This window comes from Mobula birostris, chromosome 12 (assembly GCF_030028105.1).
Source record: "Mobula birostris isolate sMobBir1 chromosome 12, sMobBir1.hap1, whole genome shotgun sequence".
Classification (NCBI taxonomy): Eukaryota; Metazoa; Chordata; class Chondrichthyes; order Myliobatiformes; family Myliobatidae; genus Mobula; species Mobula birostris.
Window position 1 is genome coordinate 69,427,997 of NC_092381.1, and position 25,265 is coordinate 69,453,261.

General features: G+C 41.5%; 1 protein-coding gene across 9 annotated transcripts in view; it reads left to right on the forward strand.

Moving 5' to 3' along the window:
- axdnd1 (axonemal dynein light chain domain containing 1) overlaps positions 1-25,265 on the forward strand; it is a 164,437-nt gene that overhangs the window by 120,677 nt on the left and 18,495 nt on the right. For all 9 annotated transcript variants that reach the window (XR_011888046.1, XR_011888045.1, XM_072274022.1 and 6 more), the window contains 2 exons: positions 4,191-4,295; positions 14,883-14,915. Coding sequence is in view for 7 of the 9 variants with exons in the window: in XM_072274022.1 (XP_072130123.1) it covers positions 4,191-4,295; positions 14,883-14,915 (138 nt within the window). In the remaining 2 variants the exon portion in view is untranslated. The remainder of the gene's footprint in view (positions 1-4,190; positions 4,296-14,882; positions 14,916-25,265) is intronic.

Consider the following 25,265-nt stretch of genomic DNA (forward strand, 5'->3'; position numbering starts at 1 on the left):
GATGTAGCATTTCTTCCACTTGCAGGGGTAAGTTCTAGGAAGGAGATATTGGGGAAGGATGAATGGACAAGAGAATCATGGAGAAAGTAACCCCTGCAGAAAGCAGAGAGTGGTGGGAGAAGTAAAGATGTGTCTGGTGGTAGGATCTGTTGCGGATGGCAGAAGTTGTGGAGAATTTTCTTTCTTCTTGATCTCTCTGTCTCCATCTCTGAAGACAAACTGTCTACCGATATCCTTTATAAATCTACCAACTTCCATGGCTGGCTTGACTATACCTCTTCCACCCTGTATCCTGTAAAAATGCCATTTCCTTTCCTCATTTCCTTTCCTTTCCTCCACCACATCTGTTTCCAGGATGTGGCTTTCTGTTGCAGGACATCAGAGATGTCCTCCTTCTTCAAAGAACAGGAGTTCCCTTCCTCCACCATTAATGTTACCCTCTCCCACATCTCCTCCATTCCCCAGACAACCGCTCTCACCCCATCTTGCTACCAGCTTAACGAGGATAGAGTTCCTCTTGTCTTCATGAGTCTCCACATCCAGCACATCATTCTCCGCAGCTTCCATTATCCTCAATGGGACCCTAGCACCAAACACATCTTTACCTCCCCTACCCCCACTCTCCACTTTTTGTAGGGATTGCTCCCACCACCGTTCCCTTGTTTATTCATCCCTTCCACTGATCTCCCTCCTCGCACTTATCCCTGCAAGCAGAAGAAGTGCTGTCCCTCCATTCAGGGCCCCAGACAGTCCTTCCAGGCGAAGCCAGACTTCACCTGTGAATCTATTGGGGTCAGCTTCTGTATCCAGTGCTCCTGATGTAGCCTCCTCTACACTAGTCAGACCTGATATACATTAGGGAACTGTTTTGTGAAGCAACTTTGCTCCATCCACAAAAAGCAGGATTTCCTGGTGGCCAACTATTTCAATTCCAATCCCCATTTCTATTCCAACATGATGGTCCATGGCCTCCTCTGCTGTCACAATGAGGCCACTCTCAGTATGGAGGAGCAACACCAACAGATTATAGATGTTAAATTTAAATTAAAGCTGTACCCATTATAAAAGCTTAAATATTATATAAAAAATCCAAAGCTGAGCCAAATTAACACACATGATTATTACTTAAATCCATTGGATATGGGTGTGGAAAATTAGGGGAGACAGTAATTAAAAAGTTTCTAATCTGTAGATATCTAAAAAAGTGAGATCTGGGTAAGTTATATTTATTAGAGAGTTGATCAAAAGACATAAAACAATTATCCAAAAATAAATCGCGAAAAGATACTATACCTTTGGTTTTCCAATCAAAGTAAGCTTGATCCATTGTGGAAGGTTGAAAAAGAAAATTTGATATAATGGGACTTGCTAGAATAAATTGATTAAACCCAAAAAATCTTCGGAATTGAAACCATATACGTAAAGTATGCTTAACTATTGGGTTGTTCATTTGTTTATATGATTTAAAAGAAGTAAAAGGAAGTAAAGTTCCTAAAACCGAACCCAAGAAAAACCCTTGTAATGAATTAGATTCAAGATTTACCCAATGAGGGTTTAAAGATGCGTCCAAATCTTGTAACCAAAATTTTAAATATCGAATATTAATTGCCCAATAATAGAATCTAAAATTCAGGAGGGCGAGCCCCACCCTCCTTTTTAGATTTCTGTAGATATCTTTTACCTAACCTAGGATTTTTATTCTGCCAAATATATGAGGAAATTTTTGAATCTACATTATCAAAAAAAGATTTTGGGATAAAAATTGGAACCGATTGGAATATATACAAAAATTTGGGCAAAATGATCATCTTAATAGCATTAATCCGACCAATCAAAGACAAAGTGATTGGGGACCATTTGGTAAATAAAAGTTTAATCTGATCAATTAAAGGTAAAAAATTAGCTTTAAATAAATCTTCATATTTTTTCGTAATTGTTATCCCTAAATATATAAATGAATCAGTAACCAATTTAAATGATAAACGTCCATAAATAGGTACATGCTTATTTAAAAGGAATAATTCACTCTTACTAAGATTCAATTTGTAACCAGAGAAGTTACTAAATTGAGCTAACAGATCTAGGATAGCAGGAATTAATTACTGTCTCCCCTAATTTTCCACACCCATATCCAATGGACACTTTGGAAAAAAATCTTAGATTTAAATCTCTCTTAGAAAAGTGTAGTAGCAATTATATATAATATAATTATGAATCTATGTCCTGATGCTTCTAATAAAATTAAAGCTGACTGGGAAAGAGAACTTGAGATTAATGTACCGACTGAAAAATGGGAAAAAATTCTTCAGTTGGTGAATTCATCCTCTGTATGTGCTAAGCATAGGTTGATACAGTTTAAAGTAGTGCACAGGGCTCATATGTCCAAAGATAAACTATCTCGTTATTACTCTTATATTAATCCAATATGTGACAGATGTCATTCCGAGATTGCTTCTTTAACCCACATGTTTTGGTCATGTCCCTTGTTGGAGAAATATTGGAAAGATATTTTTGATATTATTTCAATGGTCCTAAATATAGACTTACAACCTCATCCAATTACTGCTATCTTTGGACTACCAATGATAGACTTAAATAATTTAACCTCTTCATCACGAAGGATGATTGCATTTCTTACTTTAATAGCTAGAAGGTCCATTTTGTTGAATTGGAAAGAGATTAATCCTCCTACTGTATTTCATTGGTTTTCACAAACTATGGTGTGTTTGAATTTGGAGAAAATTAGAAGTGCAGTTTATGACCCTTCCATTAAGTTTGAAAAAACTTGGAGGCCATTCATTCAGCATTTTCATTTGATGTAATTTGATCATTTCCAAACTTGTTTTATCTCTCTGTACTGTTGTTGGAGGGGAATGGAGTCATCGACACTAAGGTTTTCTTCTTTTCCATTTTTAAGTTGTTAGTTTTGCCCAAGTCTTTTAGTTTAGTTGATTAATTTTGTTTTTCTTTGGGGATGGGGTTTGCTTTTTTTTTGTTTTGTTTTTTTTTTCTTTTTCATGATTTTTTTTTCCCAATTTTTTTTTGCTTTGTATTATCCGTGGTTAGTTCTACACGAAGCTTTGTTAATTTACACTACTTGGTTTTGCAATTACTTTTTTTAAGTGTAACAATGTATCTCCTACTATTTGTATTATTGCTATGTTTTGTTTCTATATTTTGAAATTAATAAAAAGATTGAAAAAGAAAAAGATTATTACTTAAATCAAATGTGCTCTACACTTGACTTCTTGATTGACAGTTCTTCTGGAGTTTTTGCAGTTTTGGGGGGGGGCAAAAGAGATGTTTCTGTACAATATAACTCTATATGAATGTGACTTCCTGCATTGTAGAACTGTCTCAGTTGAATTTGAGGATGTTCACAGAAAGCTTGGACTAGGTTTAAATTTGGAACATATTTATTCAGAAAAAGTGGTTTAAGATGAAAAGCCTAGTTCAGTTTGATGGTCCTTATCCAAAGAACTGATTTAATACACACCATTTTAAAATATCATCTTTTGGCATTTACCATTATTTTTGATTACCTGAATCACCTGAAAAAAATTGCTGCAGACATAGAACTACATTAAAATGCCTGATAAAATTTCTTTTGCTTTGGGTCGTTAGACTTCAAAATGCAACGGTTTTTGCCATTTATTTTTAGATCGTTCTGAACACTGAAGATCATTGTTTTAATCGCAATCCTAATTAGTCCCAAAGTGCCTTAACATTTAATTTCTGTCTCTAAAGGGGTCTGGGACGTTCTGAACATATGAAAGGTATAGTGAATTAAAAGGTTATGATTAAGCATTTTTGTTATTCAAATCATCTCGTCATATATTGCAAAACTGGCAGTTATTGCTACTATATTTTACAAATGACTGCAATCTTTTCCCCAGTTGTGATGCAAGCATATAGATGAGTTTTCCTTTGTTGTTAACTCGAGCAAGGAAATGGGTGTGAAAACATATCTGTTATTAAAAGAAGAAATATCATTTTATTGTAAATGTAGAACATCTTGCATAAGAAAACTCCTTTAATACACAGGCTGTTAAGTTTGATCTTTTATCCATTGCTGATCTGCTAGGAATACTGCTAATCAATGTTTCCTCCGTAGTTTTGTGAAAACTGTGACTTAGTAATAAAATTGATAAATTGCCAATAATCTTCTCCATTTGTACTTTCTATTGTAGCACTCATCCACCAATATTCTTCAGATGTCTGAATCTGAGCTTTCCTTGTTGTGGTTAGGGAAGACACAAGTTGCTGAAGGACCTACTACCATTACATCTTTCCAGGTAAAGTTATGGAGTTAAACAGAATGAAAACAGAGTCTTTGGCCTTCCCATCTGTGCTGACCAAGCTGTCACACTGAGCTAGTCCAATTTGCCTGCATTTGGCCCATACCCGCTAAACCTTTCCTGTCCATACACCTGTCTGACTGTCCTTTAAAATATTGTAATTGTATCCACCTCTACCACTTTCTCTGGCAGCTCATTCTGTATGCTCACCACCCTCTGTGTGGATAAACTGGCCTCTCAGTCCTTTTAAAATCGTTCCCTCCTCACCCTGTGCCCTCTAGTTTTAGATTCCCTTAACCTGGGGAAAAGACTGTGACCAATTACTTTATTAATGCCCCTCTTGATTTTATATATCTCCATAAAGTCATCATCCAGTCCCCTTGTTCCAGATAACTAGTCTTTCCTTTAAACTCAGGATCTCCAGTTCCATCAGTCTCGTGAATCTTATCCCAAGCAACATTTTCAAAGATGATTGGCCTCATAGATTAAGAGATAGCATTTCTAAACTCTCTATTTAAGAAATGTGGAAGGAAGGAGAGGGACAATATATCATCGAGTCAGATTTGGGGAATATGACAGAATCTATAAATGAAGATAATAGAGGACTTGAAATTTACAAAATAATCGGGATGTAAACAAGGATTTATGAATGAAAATTTGTCTTGACATGACATAATTTTCTGAACATGTAGGTGGGAGGGAAGTGAATGCAGTTGCTTTGTGCTTACCGAAGGGATCATGGGATTGGGAATTTCTCTTTGTTGTTTACACCTGTATCAAGTGAATCAAAGCAAGGTTCAATGATTTGTCCCCAAATTTTTGCAATGTGACTTTGATAAGGTTCTGTGGTAAGTGTACACTGCACGTGGAAAGGTTGGTGGAAAAGTAAACACCAAGAACAATAAAAGAGGCTGGCAAGGGATTGTAAGCTGGTTAAGTGATTGGGCAAAATGGGAAGACGTGTAGTAAAATGAGAGCATGTGTGAAAATAGCCATTTTGGTAGGAAAAGTAGAAAATAAGTATGTAAATGACTGGTAGATGAAGCAAAAGGCTGCAACTCCTGGCAATCTAAAGTAAGAATGGAAAATCCTGGACAATTTCAGCAGGTCATCAGCATTATGAAGAAAGTGACAGCAGTAATGCTTTAGGTCATTGACTTCCATTAGTACTTATGAGTAAATGCTGGTATTGAGAGGGATTTAGACAGTAAGACTTAGAAGCAGAATTAGGCCATTCACCCCACTGAGTCACATCACTATTCAATCATGGCGAATTTATTATCCCTCTCAACTCCATTTTATTGCTGGAGCAACAGGTGAAACAACCCCAAACAGAAAAAAACATTACTGAACTAATTAGTTTGGAAACAAATGCAAATGATGGAATTAACACTTCAGCATAATATAATGCATCGATTTTCTCGAAGGGATTTAAGAAAATAGTTATTTTCTACACCAATTACTTTAAGTTATGTCCTTACATAGTTCAGTTGGTAATGTCTGTATAACCAGTCCAACAGTTATATTCTGCAATCCCCAGCTGTGCTGAATTTACAGAAAGAGATCCCACATTAACAGTACCATGGTTTTAAAGGGTAAAATTACTCTGGGCTCCCACTCCTAATCACTATCTTGAGACCATTGTTAACAAAATTGTTCTCCATGTCTACATAGCCATCTACATTCTTGAAAGTGGTAGTTTTACTTCAGGAGGAAGTCAGGAATGTACTGGCCTGTGAATGGGTCCTCAGTGATAGTTCTCTTCTGAATTGGTGGCAAAATGTAAACCAACTTCTGCCCCATGTTTCAGGCCAATGACTTCAAACACTATCCCTCTCAACAAAGATGCTGCCTGTCCTGTTAATTAGATCAGCAGTCTCTGCTGATACCTAGAGTTCTACATCCACAGTATTTCACAGCAATTTGTGTTGGTTAGGTCAGTTTTATTCTGGCCAATGTGACAATCCTTATTTTCACCAGGATATTGCCTTCTGGGTCCTAAGGAAGCTCAAATATTGATAGTTACACATAAGGATTGGAAGTTTACTAATTGTCAGAGTGATGTAAAACATTTTCTTTTGTTCATATTTCAAAATTTGAGCATCCCTGGCAAGGCTTGCATTTACTGTGCATTCCTAATTGCCCTTGAGAACATGGTAATGAGCTTCCCTCTTGAATTACTGTAGTCCCTCTGGTGAAAGTGCTGGCAAAATACTTTCAGATGGTGTCACTGAGACAGTGCTTATTTTGGAGGGATATCTGTAGGTGTTGGTAATCCTCGGCTTCTGATACCCTTGCCTTACTTGGCTGCAGAGTCAAGTCAAGTTTATTGCCAGCTAATTACATACATGTATATAATGTATAGAACCATATAGTGTATATAGAAATGACATTTCTCTGAACCAGGGTGTAAAGCCCAGTAGTACACATAACATACACAACACGATAATTTATGAAGGATAAAATCTACAGATGAATCACACATAAATAACAAGCTAAAGTGCATAAATTAAATATTGTAAGGTACAGAACAGATTAAGCAGTGACACTTCGAAGGTGATGTGGCAGGAGTTCAGAAGCCTCATGGCTTGAGGGAAGAAACGGTTTCCCATCCCGACCATTCGTGTTTTTATGCATTGGAGTCTCTGCCTGATTGTAGAAAGTCATAGAAAATATAGATGGATGGGTGGGATCCTTAATAATACTATGGGCCCTGCATACACAGTGCTCCTGATAAATGTCCCCAGTGGATAGTAGGGAGACCCCTCTCAGCTGCTCTCAAAGTCCTTTGTAGGTAGAAGTTGCAGATTTGGGAAGTGCCTGGATTAATAAGTACAGTACATCTTTTAAGTGGTATAAACAGCAGCCACTCTACACAAATGGCACAGAAAATAAATATTTAGGGTGCTTTGAAAATTAATGTAAGAAAATTTAAAGCTCAGTGAAGTGATAATATTGTGGCACTCTGGGGGTGTGCATGATCGACAGCCTGCCCCTGCATTTCTAATGACCAGCACTGTTTATTGTTCTTGTGTTAAAGTGCTTTTGTGGGATTATGGTGGGAAGTTCTAGTTCATTTATTGTTACATTTTAGGTTGGGTTATACCGTTATTCACTTGTGTATTTGTACGTCACCCTAACTGTAACCGGGTGTGTGTGATGGTCACCTCCCTCGTCTGTTTGAGACTGGTTGGGTTCACTCTCCGGGTCATGGTGCCCGGTCTGTTTTGTGTTTATCATTGTTGAGTTCAATAAGCTTCCTCGTCTGTCATTATGGACCAAATGCTCACCACAATATATTAGAATAATCAACAAATAACATCTTACTATTCTTCAATCTAATCTCTCAATCTCCTCCTCTTTCTTTTCCTCTCACTCGTGTGGAAGTATCAAATCTTGATTCTTCCTTTATTCTGTTCCTGGCGTTTCCGTGGAACGAGCATGGCGGTCGGCAGTGGCGGGCCCTGGAACCCCACCTTTGACGATAAAAACACCAAGGCTCAGAAGTGGTGCCGTCCCTTGGTGTGGGTGTTTAGTGCTCTGCTGCTTGGCTGTGGGAGGGCTGGGCTTTCGGCCGTGCTGCAGCGCTAATTCCGATGGTGGTTCTGCCAATTTGGCGCGCCAAAGCATGGCCGCGCGAGCAACCACCCTGTGCGGGTCTCTGAAGTCTTCATCGCTAGCAGGAGGCGGATGTCTTCTGGCATTTGCTCCAAGAAGATCTGTTCAAACAGCAGGCAAGGCTTATGGCTGTCTGCCAGTGCTAGCATGTCGCTCATCAGGGCTGATGGTGCGCGATCGCCCAGGCCGTCCATATGTAGTAACTGCGCAGCCCGTTCATGGCGGGAGAGGCCAAATGTGTGGGATAACAGGGCCTTGAGTGCCTCGTACCTGTCTGTTGCCGGGGGCTGATGCAGAAAGTCGATAACGCGACCCGCTGTCTCCTGGTTGAGGGCGCCACCACGTAGTAATACTTTGTGGCGTCTGAGACAATGTACCTGACCTGGAACTGGGCCTCTGCTTGCTCAAACCAGACCAGGGGTTGAGTGGTCCAGAAGGTTGGCAGTTTAAGGGAAACTGCATTCTGCAGAGCCGAGTCGTTCATGTTGGGTCCAAATGCCGTTGGACCGTCAGGGTCACCAATATCCTCACTGTGAATACCTCCGACGTGACAGTTGGCGGCATGCTCGAGCAGCTCATCGAAGGTCAGTGGAAGCCGCTCGCCTTTTTCAGCCGGCACCTATGACCCCCAGAACTTAAGTACAGCGCTTTCAACAGGGAGCTGCTGGCCCTGTACCTTGCCATCCGGCACTTCAGGTACTTCCTGGAAGGGAGGGAATTCACGGTCTTCACAGACCACAAGCCCCTCTCTTTCGCGTTTGCCAAGGTGTTGGACCCGTGGTCGGGCCACCAACAACGCCATCTGTTGTACATCTCGGAGTTTACCACCACGATCAAGCACATCTCCATGAAGAACAACGTGGTGGCAGATGCGCTGTCACGAACCTCTGTCCAATCAGTGTACTGTCTCCAGGGCTGGATTATGCACGTTAGCTGAAGCGCAATGGCTGGGCAGCGAGATGTCGGCATACCGGACCGCAGTCTCAGGACCCCGCCTCAAAGACATACCCATTGGGCCCGAAGATAAGAAGCTCCTTTGTGATGTGTCCACCGGGCAACCTCGACCCATTGTCCCGACCGCTTGGAGGCGCCGCGTTTTTGACACCTTGCACGGTTTAGCCCACCCTTCCATCGGGGCGACCATCCGGCTGATCGCAGACAGGTTTGTGTGGCACGGCCTACGCAAGGAGGTCGGCCATTGGGCCCGGACATGCACGCACTGTCAAACCTCCAAAATCCAGAGGCATGTGAGGGCCCCACTGCAACCCTTCCAGCCGACACATAGGAGGTTCGAACATGTTCACGTGGACATCGTCGGCCCACTGCCGGTTTTGAGAGGAGCGAGATACCTGTTCACCATGGTGGACAGGTTCACGAGGTGGCCGGAAGCTGTCCCACTTGCAGACACAGCCACAGAGACATGCGCCAGAGCCCTGATTATCACCTGGGTGGCACGGTTCAGACTCCCAGCCCACGTCACTTCAGACAGGAGTGTGCAGTTCACATCAGCTTTGTGGTCTGTGCTGGCACAACTGCTCGGAACCCAGCTCCACTGAACAACTGCTTACCACCCGCAGTCTAACGGCCTGGTGGAACGTTTCCACAGGCACTTGAAGTTGGCCCTGATGGCACGCCTCCGAGGGCCAGACTGGGTGGATGAACTCTCCTGGGCGCTGCTTGGTATCTCCGCATGGCACCCAAGGAGGACCTGGCCGCATCATCGGCTGAACTGGTTTACGGTGCCCCGCTCACAGTTCCCGGTGAGTTTGTGCCAGCACCCGTGGCCTGGAGGACACACCTACTGGGGTCCTAACTAAACTCCGGGAGCGACTTGGAACACTTGCTCCAGTCCCGATGTCCCACCATGGAGCAACACCCTCTTTCGTGCCCAGGGACCTATAACAGAGCAAGTATGTTTTTGTTCGCCGAGGTGCGCACAGGCCACCCCTGCAGCGACCATACGAGGGGCCCTACAAGGTGGTGCGCCATAATGGAGCGACCTGCATTCTCGACATCGGCAGTCGGGACGAGACTTTTACCATTGACCGTCTCAAACTGGCGCATCTAGACCTTGAACGCCTGGTTGCAGTACCACCCCCACGACGTTGAGGCCGGCCACTTAAAAGAACTGAGAGTGTGCAGGCTGCGGACTCTTGCCTCCTATCACCGGTTCTGGGGGGGGGGGGGGGGTCATGTGGCGGCTCGCCCATGCAGCAAGCGAACCGGCTCCAGTGAGTGCGGGGCAGACCTCGGCCCGGAAGCCAACGTCACTTCTGCCCCGCAAAGAGCGGAGGTTGCTGGGAGCGGGTACTTAAGCGCGTGCGGATTCAAACAGTAAATGGTTCAACCCGACCCTGCTCGAGTCAGTGTGTTGTTTTCACTCGTAGTGTATCAGCGTGACTACACCACAATATATTAGAATAATCAACAAATAACATCTTGCTATTTTTCAATCTAATCTCTCAATCTCCCCCTTATTCCTGTCTTTTCCTCTCACTCGTGTGGAAGTATCAAATCTTGATTCTTCCTTTATTCTGTTCCCTTCTCTCACAGGTTCATCTTCAAAAATCTCTTGTGCCTCCTGACCTGCTGAATATTTCCATCATTTGTTTACACCTAAACATTGTACTTAAACACTGCCTGATGTCTCTCAGACTGTTTTAGACTTGTACTGTTAATCATTAACACTGCAACTTCAGTGCTAATGAAGCTTAGAAAGATGAAATTCACAAAAAGTCACCAGCATGTCATGAAAGAACTTGCTCGCAAGATCCTTGTCTTAAATCTTCCGCACAGTCATAGCATCTGCATTGGTACAAGCAGCAGGAGTGGATAACTGATGCACTAGAACACTGGAATAATTAATGCTTTAATGATGAATGTACAAACATGCAGAAAACATCTCTCAGTACAGACCACTACCCCTGAAACAATTATCTGGCTTCATCACTTGAATGGAAAATTACCACTGTGAAACTGTGTCAACAACAGCAGTAAGAAAAAAAGCTGAGCCTAGTCACTCTGTGTACATACATCTACTGATGCTTCAGGACACATCTTCAGTGATGTTCCTGGAATCATCGGGTGTTTCGGGTCTTTTAGTATCATACAACCTCCTCCAGGTGACCCAGCCGAGGCTGATCAGACCCCAGCTTGTATCCAGATGGCTAGCTACTTATGTCTCCATGGCTCCCCTCTTTTGAGCCACAGCCAACTTGAGGCTCTCTCTGCTGCATCGGTGGTACTGCGGATGGCTCTCCTCTTCCTCTCTCCCTCGATGCCCAAATTGCTGAAGGCTCTAGCTAAGGAACGGGCTGCGAATCCCCTACAACCAACCTCCACTGGGAGACACCTCGTTCTCCATCCGGCCTGTTGACAATTGCTGACCGGTCCTGCGTACTTGGAGAGCTTCCTTTCAAAGGGACTGTCAGCTCCAGCAGAGTAGACTCAGACACAAGGACAATGTCTGGTCGCAGGGTGGTGGCTGCGATATTTTTGGGGAACTTCAGCTGCCGTTTGAGGTCCAGCAACAGCTGCCAGTCCCTTGCAGAGGTCAGGATGCCTGCAGATGTTCTTTTGGCGGGTATTGGCTGAACTTACATAATAATAACAGAGTGTGAGTGTGACAGGAAAGTACAGAGAGCTTTATTTTATTGGCTTTTGGTGAAAAAATTAACAAGAAAATACTACAAAAAAAAGGAAAAAGGTTGGAAAACGAAAATGATAGGAATGGATAAAGGACAAAGAACAGGAGTAGAAATATACTTTTCTTAGGTTGGCAGGGTGTTCTTGGTTCCTTGAAGTTGTCATTGCTGTGTGAGGTGGTAATGGGGATAAGCTCCCACTACCTATTAAAAGTTCCCAATGGCGTGTGTCTCAAATAGCCTCTGACAACAAGTCCAGCTCTTGGCATTCAAGTGTGGCTTAGAAACTAAGCCGGTGGAACCATTTTTACCGACAAGAGAAGGGGCAAAGGTGAGTTATTGGTATCTTAAAACCCGTCATTTCAGGCCGATGGGGTTCATCAGACATGGTTGACAGCTCATCTAGAAGAAGGAAATCTCTGATATCAAACCTCTGCTGCTTTGCAGCTACATTCATTCATGGGGAAGACTTCAGAAGTAAACCTCGAGGAAAATTCCACAGCTGGAGTCCCGAAGGCAGTCCTATGTTGAGCTCAACACTGACTGGAAACTCCTGTGACCCTCTGGTTTGGCCTCTGCCACTACTTTGGATTCATCAGCTGCATGGAGAGAGGGAACCTGCTGCATGGGTAACAGCTTGATCTCCATATCACACTGCCCTGGCTTGCATATAAAGCTAGGATGCAACATTCATTGTCAACCATGACCAACTTAGGACCTCTACTTGGTGTTCTTGTCGGCTCAGTGCTAAAGGATCAGCAAACTGTAGTTCATATTAAATGGAAAGGCACGATGTTACATTTCCAAATGTGTTGACAATACAAAACTATCTACAGAAAGCAGTATGTGAGGAAATTGCAAAATGTGAAAAGGGATATACGTAGGTCAGCAAGATATATGTAGGACAACACAATATGAAATTATAAACTTCAGCTTTTTTACATGGTAAGAATTAGTAAATTTTAGACTATGTAGCAATCTGTGTGCTGGTTCATGAAATGCACAATGTTCACAGGAAGACATACTAAGGAGCTGCACTACCAATGATATGCTGGCCTTTTCCAGAGCACTTGCACATTATCTACAACAGCCAACTCAATCTTCTGTTTCCATGTCATTTTAACTCACCTTCCCACTCCTGCATGGGTGGTGGTGTGGTGATACATCTCTACCAAAGGAGGTGTAAGGTGTTCCTTCCCTCTGCTAGCCTGCAGGTCACCCTGAGGGAAAGTTTAGCACTCCAATTCAGGGTCATGTGAAGCCATGGGATCAGGTGGTGGATGGTCATATGAGCAGCTGGTGCTTATCACAAGTCCCAGTTATGTGACCACTGATGCCAGGCAGGCAATCTCTGAAGAGTGTTGATAATAGCTGGTGTCATTCACCTTGTAAAGGCACTGCTCACGAGAAGGCAATGGCAAACCACTTCTGTAGAAAAATTTGCCAAGAACAGTCATGGACATGGAAAAACCACGATCGCCCATGTCTTACAGCACGCCACAAAATGATGATGATCCCAATTCTGCTCTGATCTGTCTATGCTCAACCATTTTTCTTAAAGTGGCCAAATGCAAATAGGAAGAACAACAGTTTATATTGAGTTTGGATAGCTTATGATATAACTCAGTGGTACAAACATTTAATTTTTCAGTTTTGGGTAACACACACCCAGTTCACTCTCCTACACTCATTCTTCTGTCCACTTTATTTTCTTTTCAATTTATTATTTCCCATCCCTCCCCTTACCATATTTTATCTAGTCATCATCCCTTCCCCATCTGATTTGACCCATCACCTACCGGTCTCTTCCCTGATACTTGTTCTCTTTGTCCTCATGCTGGGGCTTGATGCAAAAGTATTGACTTACACCTTTTGTCTCCACTGAATTCTTCCAGCATTCTGTTTATTGTTACAGGCAAGTCTTTGGTGGAATCACAGAGCATTCTTCACGATCATTTGGAAGTGTGGACTTGCAGATTTCCATATCCTGATTCTTTAATCTACAACGCCCACATCTACTTTTTTCCCTCAATTGTGCTTTCACCTTACAGTAGTTGATCCTTCTGTTCATCAAGAATTTCGCAAAAGCTCACTGTGATTTTCCCAAACCTGAGACTCCCTAAGCTTAGGAATTTTTTTGCCAAATTTGCTTGAGCTCTTTGAGGATATGAGACAAAAGTCCATAGAGCGAAATCTGTACATGAAACATACACTCAGTGGCCACTTTATTAGATACAAGGAGGTACCTAACAAAGTGGCCACTGAGTGTATTTCTGTATGTTCATGATCTACTGCTGCTTGAAGTGGCCCTTCCTTTTCAAGATTCAATGTGTTGTACATCAGAGGTTCTCTTCTCCACACATCTGTTGTAACGCATGGTCATTTGAGTTATGGTCGCCTTCCCATTGGCTTGAACCATTCTTCTCTGACTTCTCTCATTAACAAGGCATTTTCACCCACAGAACTGCCACTCACTGGATACTTTCTGTTTTTCATACCATTCTCTGTAAACTCTAGAGACTGTTGTGCTTGAAAATCCCAAGAGATTAGCAGTTTCTAAGATACTTAAACCACCCAGTCTGGCACCAACAATCATTGCAGAGTCAAAGTCATTTAGATTACATTTCTCCCCCATTCTGATGTTCGGTCTCTTGACCACGTCTGCGTGCTCTTATGCATCATCTTGCTGCCACGTGTTTGGCTGATAAGATGTTTGCATTAACGAGCAGGTGTACTGCATAAAGTGACCAGTCAAAGAATAATCATTTGGTTCCATTTGAATAAGTTAAAGTGAACTGAGTAATGGATTTCGTATGGTTATTTTGTATGGTTATTATTCATTTCCTCTTCCAATATAAGTTCATTCCAGGGATGTCATTAAGAAAATTAAGGTGTTAGGGAGATAAGCCACTAACTTAGAGTTTGTGTAAAGGTACAGCCTCGTTCTTACTAAATGGCAGAGCAGGCTGAAGGGAGTGTCTGGGCTAGTTACATCTTTTTCTTATGAATATAAAACAACAGGGGCTGCAAGCAATAAGTTCCTATAATTACTGCAGAATCTTTCAGGGTCTTTATTTAGATGCTGTAGTGTAAATGATCTTTGCAGTTTCAGTTCCAATGGTTGTTCTGCAAAAGCTTTTATTGATTTACAGATGCTGTACAGAGGTAATTCCTTCTTTTATATCCTGCTGAAAGATTGAATTGATGTACAAGAATTAATATTGGTAATTATTGTTTCTCTTCTTTGTAGTAATGCATGTTGTTTTTTCTTTAATCTTCCACCAGATAATCTTATTAATTTCCCTCACTTCCTGTGTTGCAGAACTTGAAAATCATTGAGGAAGTGGAAGCTGAAGTAAGTTTGGAAGTCCCAGGAGGACATAGAATAATTGCTATGAATTTTACATCTCTATATTATATGCTAATCTCACATAAACATTTTCTTTATATTGACTTTGTTATGTCTCAGCTGAAAAGTTAAGGAAAGAATCATACATAGTTGAATAATGAATAACAAAACAATTATCATGCACGAATGAATGATACAGCAATAAAGTGGAAGGCTATCATAATCTTGTTATTTGTTGCAAAAGGAATTGAATATAAATATAGGGATGTTATGCTTCAGCTATATGAGACACTAGTGAGACCACATCTGGAGAAATGCTCATTGCTGGTCTCATTTGAATAAAAATGTCAGAGGCAATGCAAAGAAAGTTTAGAAGAGTGTGAAGTGACTTGATAGAAACATATACAGTAAGATCCTGACAGTCTTAAAAGGGTGGATATAGAGAAGATATTTCCTTTTGTGGGAGAATCTAGAACTTAGAGTTTTATTGTATTAATTTAGTATTGTCACATGTACCAAGATACGGTGAAAAGCTTGTCTTACATACTGTTCATGCAGATCAAATCACTACATGGAGCATCGAGGAAAACAGGAACTTGCCAAATTTCTTTATCCTCCTGAGGAAAAGGATGTGTTAATAAGTTTTCTTGTGAATGGCACTTACGTCGTTTGACCAGGACAGGATATTGGTCATGTTCATTCCTAGGAATGTGAAACTTTCAACCCTCTTAACCTCAAATCCATTGATTTAGATAGGGCCATGCACACTGTCTCCTTTCCTGACGTCAATAACTAGTTCTTTTGTTTTATTGACATTGAGGGAGTCGTTGTTATCATGAAACCACACTACTGAGCTCTCTATCTCCTTCCTCTACTCTGACTCATTGTTATTTGAGGTATAGCCTACAATGGTGGTGTCATCTGCAAACTTGTAGATGGAGATAGAACAGACTCTGGCCAAAGTCACGAGTGTACAGGGAGTAGAGTAGGGATCTAAGGATGCATCGTTGTGGAGCACCAGTGTTGAGAATAATCATGGCGGAGCTGTCGCTGCCTAATCCTACTGATTATGCTCTGTTGGTCAGGAAATTAAGTATTCAGTTGCAGGGGAAAGCTGTGACTCTCAGGGTTCAGAGTTTGGAGATAAGTTAGCTTGAAATAATAGTATTGAAGGCAAAGCTGTAGTCAATAAACAATAGTCTGCAGATGCTCCGGAGATGAGCGTGGAGCCAGGGAGAAGGTACCCGCTGTACACCTATTTCGGTAATAGGCAAATTGCACTGTGTTGCTGATTTAACACAGGGTTGAGATAAAAATCTTCCTTTGGGATGTTCATGTCTTTAGAACTCATTCCCCCAGAGGACAGTGAAGCGGAACCTCTGCATATTTTTTGGGGCAGGGTTGGATAGATTCATGAAAAGCAAGGAAGTGAAAGTATAAACACAAGAGATTCTGCAGATGCTGGGAATCCAGAGCAACCAACACAAAAGGCTGGAGGGACTCAGCAGGTGAAGCAGTATCTAAGGAGTCGAATTGTCAGGCTGAGACCTTTTATCAGGACTCAAGGAAGTTAACATTCATAGATAGTATTGTGGTGCTGAGATTACATTCAGGTTATCCGTGAATGGTAGAGCAGGCCTGAAAGTCTGAGCCATATCTTATATGTCTAAATGGATAGGTTTGTCATCTTGTATGGTCTTAGCAGGCTATCTAATTCTTACGGCTGAAGGGACAGATGTGACAAAGTTGGTCAGACAGAGGCATTTGCTACAGTGTGGGAGAAGACTCTGATATTTGTGCAACTCTCACGGTTTTGAGAGGTTGGAGTGTACTCTGTTTTCTGGTTCAAATGGATTTTCTGATGACTTTCAATAGCGTTTGCATCAGCCTTGACATAGCTTCCCTAGGTTGAGTGATTGCCGTCAGCATTCTACCATAATTAATGGAAATGTCAAATTTCTTGTGATCCAGTTTGATTTACAGTGGCATGCAAAAGTTTGGGCACCCCTGGTCAAAATTCCTGTTACTGTGAATAGCTAAGCGAATAAAAGATGACCTGGTTTCCAAAAGGCATAAAATTAAAGATGACACATTTCCTTAATATTTTAAGCAAAATTACTTTTTTATTTCCATCTTTTACAGTTTCAAAATAACAAAAAAGGAAAAGGGCCCAAAGCAAAAGTTTGGGCACCCTGCATGGTCAGTAACAGGCCCTTTGGCAAGTATCACAGCTTGTAAGCACTGTCTGTAGCCAGCTAAGAGTCTTTCAATTCTTGTTTGGGGGATTTTCACCCATTCTTCCTTGCAAAAGTCTTCTAGTTCTGTGAGATTCTTGGGCCGTCTTGCATGCACTGCTGTTTTGAGGTCTATCCACAGATTTTCAATGATGTTTAGGTCGGGGGACTGTGAGGCCCATGGCAAAACCTTCAGCTTGTGCCTCTTGAGGTAGTGCATTGTGGATTTTGAGGTGTGATTAGGATTATTATCCTGTTGTAGAAGCCACCCTCTTTTCATCTTCATCTTTTTTATAGACGGTGTGATGTTTGCTTCCAGAACTTGCCGGTATTTAATTGAATTCATTCTTCCCTCTACCAGTGAAATGTTCACCCTGCCACTGGCTGCAACAAAGCCCAAAGCATGATTGATTCACCCCCGTGGTTAACAGTTGGAGAGGTGTTCTTTTCATGAAATTCTGCACCCTTTTTTCTCCAAACATACCTTTGTTCATTGCGGCCAATAAGTTCTATTTTAACTTCATCAGTCCACAGGACTTGTTTCCAAAATACAACAGGCTTGTTTAAATGTTCCTTTGCAAATTCCTGATGCTGAATTTTGTGGTGAGGACGCAGGAAAGGTTTTCTTCTGATGACTCTTCCATGAAGGTCATATTTGTGCAGATGTCGCTGCACAGTAGAACAGTGCACCACCACTCCAGAATCTGCTAAATCTTCCTGAAGGTCTTTTGCAGTCAAACGGGGGTTTGATTTGCCTTTCTAGCAATCCTACTAGCAGTTCTCTCGGAAAGTTTTCTTGGCCTTCCAGACCTCAGTTTGACCTCCACCATTCCTGTTAACTGCCATTTCTTAATTACATTACGAACTGAGGAAACGGCCACCTGAAAACACTTTGCCACCTTCTTATAGCCTTCTCCTGCTTTGTGGGCATCAATTATTTAATTTTCAGTGTGCTAGGCAGCTGCTTAGAGGAGCCCATGGCTGCTGATTTTTGGGACAAGGTTTGAGGAGTCAGGGTATTTATAAAGCTTTGAAATTTGCATCACTTGGCCTTTCCTAACGATGACTGTGAACAAGCCATAGCCCTAACAAGCTAATGAAGGTCTGAGACCTTGGTAGGAGTTATCTGAGAGCTTAAATCTCTTGGGGTGGAAGGACTTCCGGGGTTGAGTATGGAGTGAGTGTGGCTCCCGATTTTTATTGAAAATCTACCTGTTTATCTTTGCCGTATGCTCGAGATAACTGAATATTTACCATTGTGAACAACGCGGGACATAGCTGGATATTGAAATGGCAAGTAGAATGTACCTTCGAAGTAAAACTGGGGAAAAAGATAGAGAAGCCTCGAGCAAGAAGGCGGATGTTACAGTAATGGTGCCGTTGCACGCTGCTGGAGCTGGACCCAGACCTGCGCTACCCAATGACTTGGAGAGGCTTCGTTTAGTACTTATTTCTGACATGACGCAAGTGGTGCATTCTGCTCTAAAAGGGAACTTGGAGATGCTTTATCAGCAGTGAATGCTACCATGGGACAAATTATGTCTGCTTACGAGTCACACGACAAACGCATTCGTGGGGTTGAAGACGGCCTGAATGATTACAGTGACCAACCGGTGAGTGCCGAAGCCGCCATTGCAGCGTTGCAGAGCAAAAACGCATTTCTGAAGGGAAAGCTTGATGACCTCGAAAATTGGTCGCGGAGATCCAATTTGAGAGTGGTCGGCATTCCTGAAAACTTGGAAGGTTTGGACCCTGTTAAATTTATGACCGAGTTTTTTGACGAAGTGCTGGGGACAGATTTTTTTCCCAAGTCCTCTCGTACTTTCGCGAGTGGGACGTAAAACCATCCGGTGTCTCTGGTGCCAAGCAAACAAGACCAAGAACGTTCCTTGTTTGCTTTCACTCCTTTCAAGATAAGCAACGCATCATCAATAGACGGAAGCAGGAGCTGTACTTCCGTGGACATCGTATGTTTTTTCATGAAGATTTTAGTGCGGAGCTGGGTAAAAAACAAGCAGCTTTCAAGGAGGTGAAAACCCTGCTCTACGGGAAAGGGGTCAGGTTTGGCCTCTTGTATCCTGCCCAGCTCTGGGTCCTGCATGAAGGTAAAAAGCATTATTTCCGTACACCAGAGGCGTCCAAAGAGTTTTACCATTCGCGCTGGGGAGAAGAAGAACGAGAAGGGCAATGACTTTTTTTTAAGGTTATTCATGCAGCATGGAAGGGGTCTCATGCCGAAGCAAACTGTTAATTTTCACAAACCACTTCTTTGTTCATTTTTTCCAGTTTAATTTGTGGAACGCGATCGGGTCGAACTGCTATGCTGCCGAAACTGATTAACAAAAACTTTCAACCAGCAAAATGGAAATATGTGGGATTTGTATCTCGGGTATTTAAGTTGCCCAGAGTTTTTTTTTTGTTTTTAATGCTTAGCTTGACCTGTGTTATCTTTAGCCTATATGTTATATTAAAGGGAGTATAAGTGATAGGATAAATTTTAAGGAGGGGAGCCACCCTAGATTAGATTGAAAGTTGGGCTTTATGGGGAATGCCTTGGAAGTTTTTTGTTGAGTGCTGCCTGCGATCATCCTCAATTGGGGAGGTAGATCTAGGTTTCGGGGGTTAATTGGGTTTTTTTGTTGTTTGTGTAAAGGGGTGGGGGGAGTGTTTTAGGGGATTACCATGGCAGTTTATTCTTTTGTGTGTTACGGATTGATCAGACTTTCTTTTCACTGTGCGTTATTGTGTGCAACTTATGCCCTCGCACTGTTTTGGATTGTCGGCCCTGTGTGGCTTTTGATATGGTTAACGTGAGTGCTGCTGATGGAGGCCACCCTGTGAGCTGTATTTCTTGGAATGTAAAGGGGCTCAATGGTCCGGTTAAAAGAGCTAAAGTTTTCTCTCATTTGAAACAATTAAAAGATATACTATTTCTACAAGAGACACATTTAAGAGTGGAGGACCATAATAGACTTCGTAAAGCATGGATTAGTTAGGTTTTTCATTCCAGATTTAATAGTAGGTCCGGGGGGGTGGCAATATTAATCACCAAAAGAATGCAGTTCACACCATCTGATGTAATCAGTGATCTTAATAGTCGCTTTATTATAGTCTCTGGTTCTCTCTTTCAGATACCTGTTATTTTGGTAAATGCTTATGCTCCTAATTGGGACGATGTCCAATTTGCAAATAAGGTTCTGTCATTAATACCTAACCTGAATACACATAAGCTAATCTTTTCCGTAGATTTGAACTGTGCTATTGACCCACTGCTTGATAGGTCTTGCCCTAGGGGAACATTTTCTGGTATGGCAAAGGCCTTCTTGATGTTTATGCAACAAAATGGTTATATGGATCCTTGGAGATTTTTGAATTCATCAGTTAGGCAATTCTCTTTCTTCTCTCATGTTCACCACTCCTATTCCAGGCTAGACTATTTCTTTACAGATAACTCCTTGATACCAATGATTAGACAAATTGAATACACTGCTATAGTTATATCTGATCACTCGCCCGTGAAACTGGACCTATGTTTTCCTTTAAACGTTAGAGAACGGCCTCTGTGGAGACTTAACCCCCTTTTGCTTTCTAATGAGAAATTTTGTAGTTATATATCGGCTAACATTGACACATTCTTCGAGACTAACAAAACTGAGCCGGTATCGTACTCTTTACTTTGGGAAACTTTAAAAGCTTACTTGAGGGGTCAAATAATATCTTATACTTCACATGCCAATAAAGAGCGTAGGAAGGAAATGCAAGTGTTATTGCAATCTATTTTGGACCTGGATAGAAAATACTCTGAGGCACCCACTGTGGAATTATATAAAAGCTGGGTTGATTTGCAAGCGAAGTTTAATCTTCTATCTACAAACCTATCAGAACAATTAATTCTTAAGACACGTGGCCTCTATTATGAATATGGTGACAAGGCGAGCCGGCTTATGGCTCATCAGTTGAAACATCAAGCTGCATCACGACTTATTCCCCAGATAAGAGACACGCACCAGAACTTGACAAGCAATCCAAAAGAGATTAATAACATCTTTGCAACTTTTTATTCCTCTCTGTATGCCTCAGAGTTCCCCTCAGATAAAACAAATACAGAATGTTTTTTAGATAACTTGGAAATACCAACTCTTGAACCAGAGGAGGTGGAGAACCTAGATCGGGCTCTTGGGCAGGAAGAGATTAATAATGCCATTATGGCTATGCAGAGTGGTAAGTCCCCAGGTCCTGATGGTTATCCAATAGAATTTTATAAGAAATTTAAGGATAAGCTCATACCAGTCCTTCTAGAAGTGTTTCAGGAATCTTTGGAGAATGGCTCCTTACCCCCTTCTCTTTCACAGGCAGCTATTTCACTACTTCTTAAAAAGGACAAGGACCCGACTCAATGTGGATCATATCGCCCCATCTCACTTTTGAATGTAGATGTGAAAATTTTGGCTGAAGTGCTTGCATGTCGTTTAGAACGTCCCCTTCCCAAGATAATTTCAGATGATCAAACAGGTTTTATTAAAAATCGCTATTCTTTTTTTAATATCTGTCAACTGGCTGATGTGGTTTATTCACCCAGTGATTCTCCAAGTCCAGAGGTTGTTATCTCCTTGGACGCGGAGAAGGCGTTTGATAGAGTGGAATGGGTATACTTGTTTAGTGTTTTGGAGAAATTTGGATTTGGCAGAATATTTATAGCTTGGGTTAAGCTATTATACCACTCTGCCTTTAGCATGCATACAGAAAAATTATTTTCGATCTGACTATTTCCCATTAACACATGGCACTCGCCAAGGATGCCCATTGTCCCCTCTTCTTTTTGCAACTGCAATTGAGCCTCTTTCTATTGCACTTAAGCCAACTACATTATTTCAAGGTGTTAGAAGAGGGGACATGGAACACCGTGTATCCCTATATGTTGATGACCTCTTACTTTATGTTAGCAACCCTGTAGGTAGTAGTCCTGCTATTGTGTCATTATTAGGTCAATTTGGAGCCTTCTCTGGCTATAAACTGAACTTTCAAAAAAGCAAATGCTTTCCCATTAATAACTTGGCCCTACAGATCCAACAGCAATCCTTGCCTTTTCCTTTATCTCAAGATGGTTTCTATACCTAGGAATACATATTACTCGCTCTTTTACATCTCTGTTTGAAGCTAACTACAGGCTTCAGGTTAGCCAAATGAAGGCTGATTTCGAGAGATGGCGCAGTTTACCCCTTACTATAGCTGGGAGAATTCAGTCAGTGAAAATGACTATACTTCCTAGGTTTCTCTATTTGCTTCAGTGTTTGCCAGTTTTCTTATCAAGGTTATTTTTTAAATCAGTCGACCAAGCTATAACCTCCTTTATTTGGGAAAATAAGGTTCCAAGAGTTAATAAGCACACTCTCCAAAGAGGTCGTGACGTAGGTGGAATGGGTCTTCCCAGCTTTATTCATTATTACTGGGCACCGAACATTCAAAAAGTATTATTTTGGCTTCACCGGCCAGATATAATCTGGTGCCTGCTTGAGTCACGGTCTTGCCACTCCTCGTTTCTCCCAGCTTTGGTGTATTCTTCCTTACCATTGAAATCCTCTCAATTCACATCTAACCCGGTCGTGCTCTCCACCCTCAAAATTTTTAATCAATTTCGCTGCCACTATAAGTTCATATCAGCTTCAGTTTTGGGCCCCATTCATAAAAACCATTTATTTCCTCCCTCCACATTCGATTCAGCTTTCAGACAATGGGGTTTGAATGGTCTTATGCGCGTTAAGGATTTGTATACTGATAACATATTTGATAGTTTTGATAACCTGCGCGGTAAGTATGGCCTTCCGCATAATCATGTTTTAAAATACCTTCAGATTCGCCATTTTGTCAAGGAAAAATTTCCCTCTTTTCCTGTTCTACCACCTGCTATGTTACGGGAAAAATTCACTCTTAGCTTTAACAATAAGGGGCTGATTTCTGAACTATACTCTCAGCTGATGTCTTTGGGAGTTCAAGATCTAAACAAAACTAAGAGAAGGTGAGAGGACGACCTCGGTATGGATCTGGCTGAGGAATATTGGGCAAAAGTATTGAATAGGGTTCATTTCTCATCATCATGTGCTAGACTGGGGCTCATGCAATTTAAAGTTTTACACAGGATACATTTACGTAAAGCCAGACTTGCAGACATATACCCTGGGACAGACGCTGTTTGTGACAGGTGTTCCTTCTCTCCAGCTGGTTTAGTACATGCATTTTGGTCATGCCCTCGGCTTGATGACTATTGGGCACTGGTTTTTAAAATTATCAGTGAGGTTTTGGGGGTGACACTGAGACCTTGCCCGCTTATAGCTGTATTTGGTGTGGCAGATGATGATTTGGGTTTAAATGCAAGCCAGTCGGATATCATTGCATTTACATCGCTATTGGCCCGTAGGAGAATCTTGCTGGTCTGGAAATCTGCCACTCCCCCATCTACTGCTGCTTGGTTAGAAGATGTAATGTTTTTTCTGAAATTAGAAAAGATTAAATTCACTTTGAGGGGGTCTGTAAAAAAGTTCTATTCGAAATGGGGACCTTTCTTATCATATTTTGGGAGCCTTAAGGAATTACCTACTAGTTGAGGGCATTTGATTGTACTTGGGAAGTTGCCTCCCGTTTAACACGCTTATAATTTACCTCACAGGGTGGTTGATGAATTGTAAATATGAGTGTATTTTGGATCATCTGACATGTTGCAGATGTGTGTGAGCCGTCATCTTGAAGTAGTGTGGGGGTATGGTTGTGAAATGTCTGTAACTTGTATTTGTGAATTGTTGTGTTGTAAATATATTAGCTGCCATGATATATTCTGGGAGGGCGGGTGGGGGGGAAGTTTGTTTTGGGGGTACGATACTAAAGCAAAATGGAGGAAAATGTAATCCATTATATATTCTGTATTGTGTCATTCCTTCAATAAAAATAAATTAATTAAAAAAAAATCTCTTGGGGTGCCCAAACTTTTGCATGGTGCTCCTTTCCTTTTTTTCACTCTAAAATTGTACAAAACAAAAATAATACACTAATCTTGCTTAAAATGTTGAAAAGAATGTTTCATCTTTAACTTTATGACTTTTGGAGATCAATTCATCTTCTACTCACTTAACTATTCAGAGTAACAGAAATTTTGACCAGGGGTGCCCAAACTTTTGTATGGCACTGTATGTTGGGAATATGACCTTCTTTAATTTTATGGACTTTTCATGATTTTTTTAAACAATTGGGATGTCACTTGCAGCTTCCAAGAAGTTGGTGAGGATGTGATTAAACTGGAGAGGTTAAAAAAAGATTCACAAGGATGTTGCTGGCACTGAAAGGCTTAAGTTATATCGTGAGACTAGATAGGCAGGTGCTCTTTTCCCTGGACCAAAGAAGGTGAGGTTTATAAAATCATGACGTACATAGATATGTTGTATCGCCAATTTCTTCCGAGGGTAGATAGAGTCTGATGGGAGGGAGCAAAGGTTTAAGGTGAGAGGGGAAAGATTTGAAGGGAACCTAAGGGGCAAGATTTGTCACACAAAAAGTAGTGAGAAAATTGGATGAGCTGGCAGGGGAAGTGGTAGATACGGGTACAATTTCAATATTTAAAATATACTTGGACAGGTACATGGATAGGAAGGGTTTAGGGGGTTATTGGCCAAATGCAATTAAGGGAAATCCCAAAAAAAGGATGGTGGGTTTACCATATGAGGAAAAATTAAACTGCCTGGGCCTGTACTCTGGCCAGGTCAAGTTTAGAAGAAAATGGATGGATCATTTTCAGGGTGAAAGCTGTTTGTATTGGCAAGGGTCAGTGCGTGACTTACAATCTTTTTCAATTTGACTTGGTTAAGGTGGTTATGTGCAATGTATATTTCCACATGTTGCTCATACAAAGCTTTGTAGAAAAGTAAATACCAAGAATAAAATAGACAACAAGGAGATTAAAAAATGGTTAAATGGTGGTACAAATTGGAGGCATATAAAATCTAATGCGAGTGTGTGTGAAATTGGCCATTTTAGAAGGAAAATGGAAAATAAGTACCTGAATGTCTGGTAGATGAAGCAACAAACCGCAGATGCTGAAAATCTGAAATAGGAAGAGAAGAATCTGGAGACACTC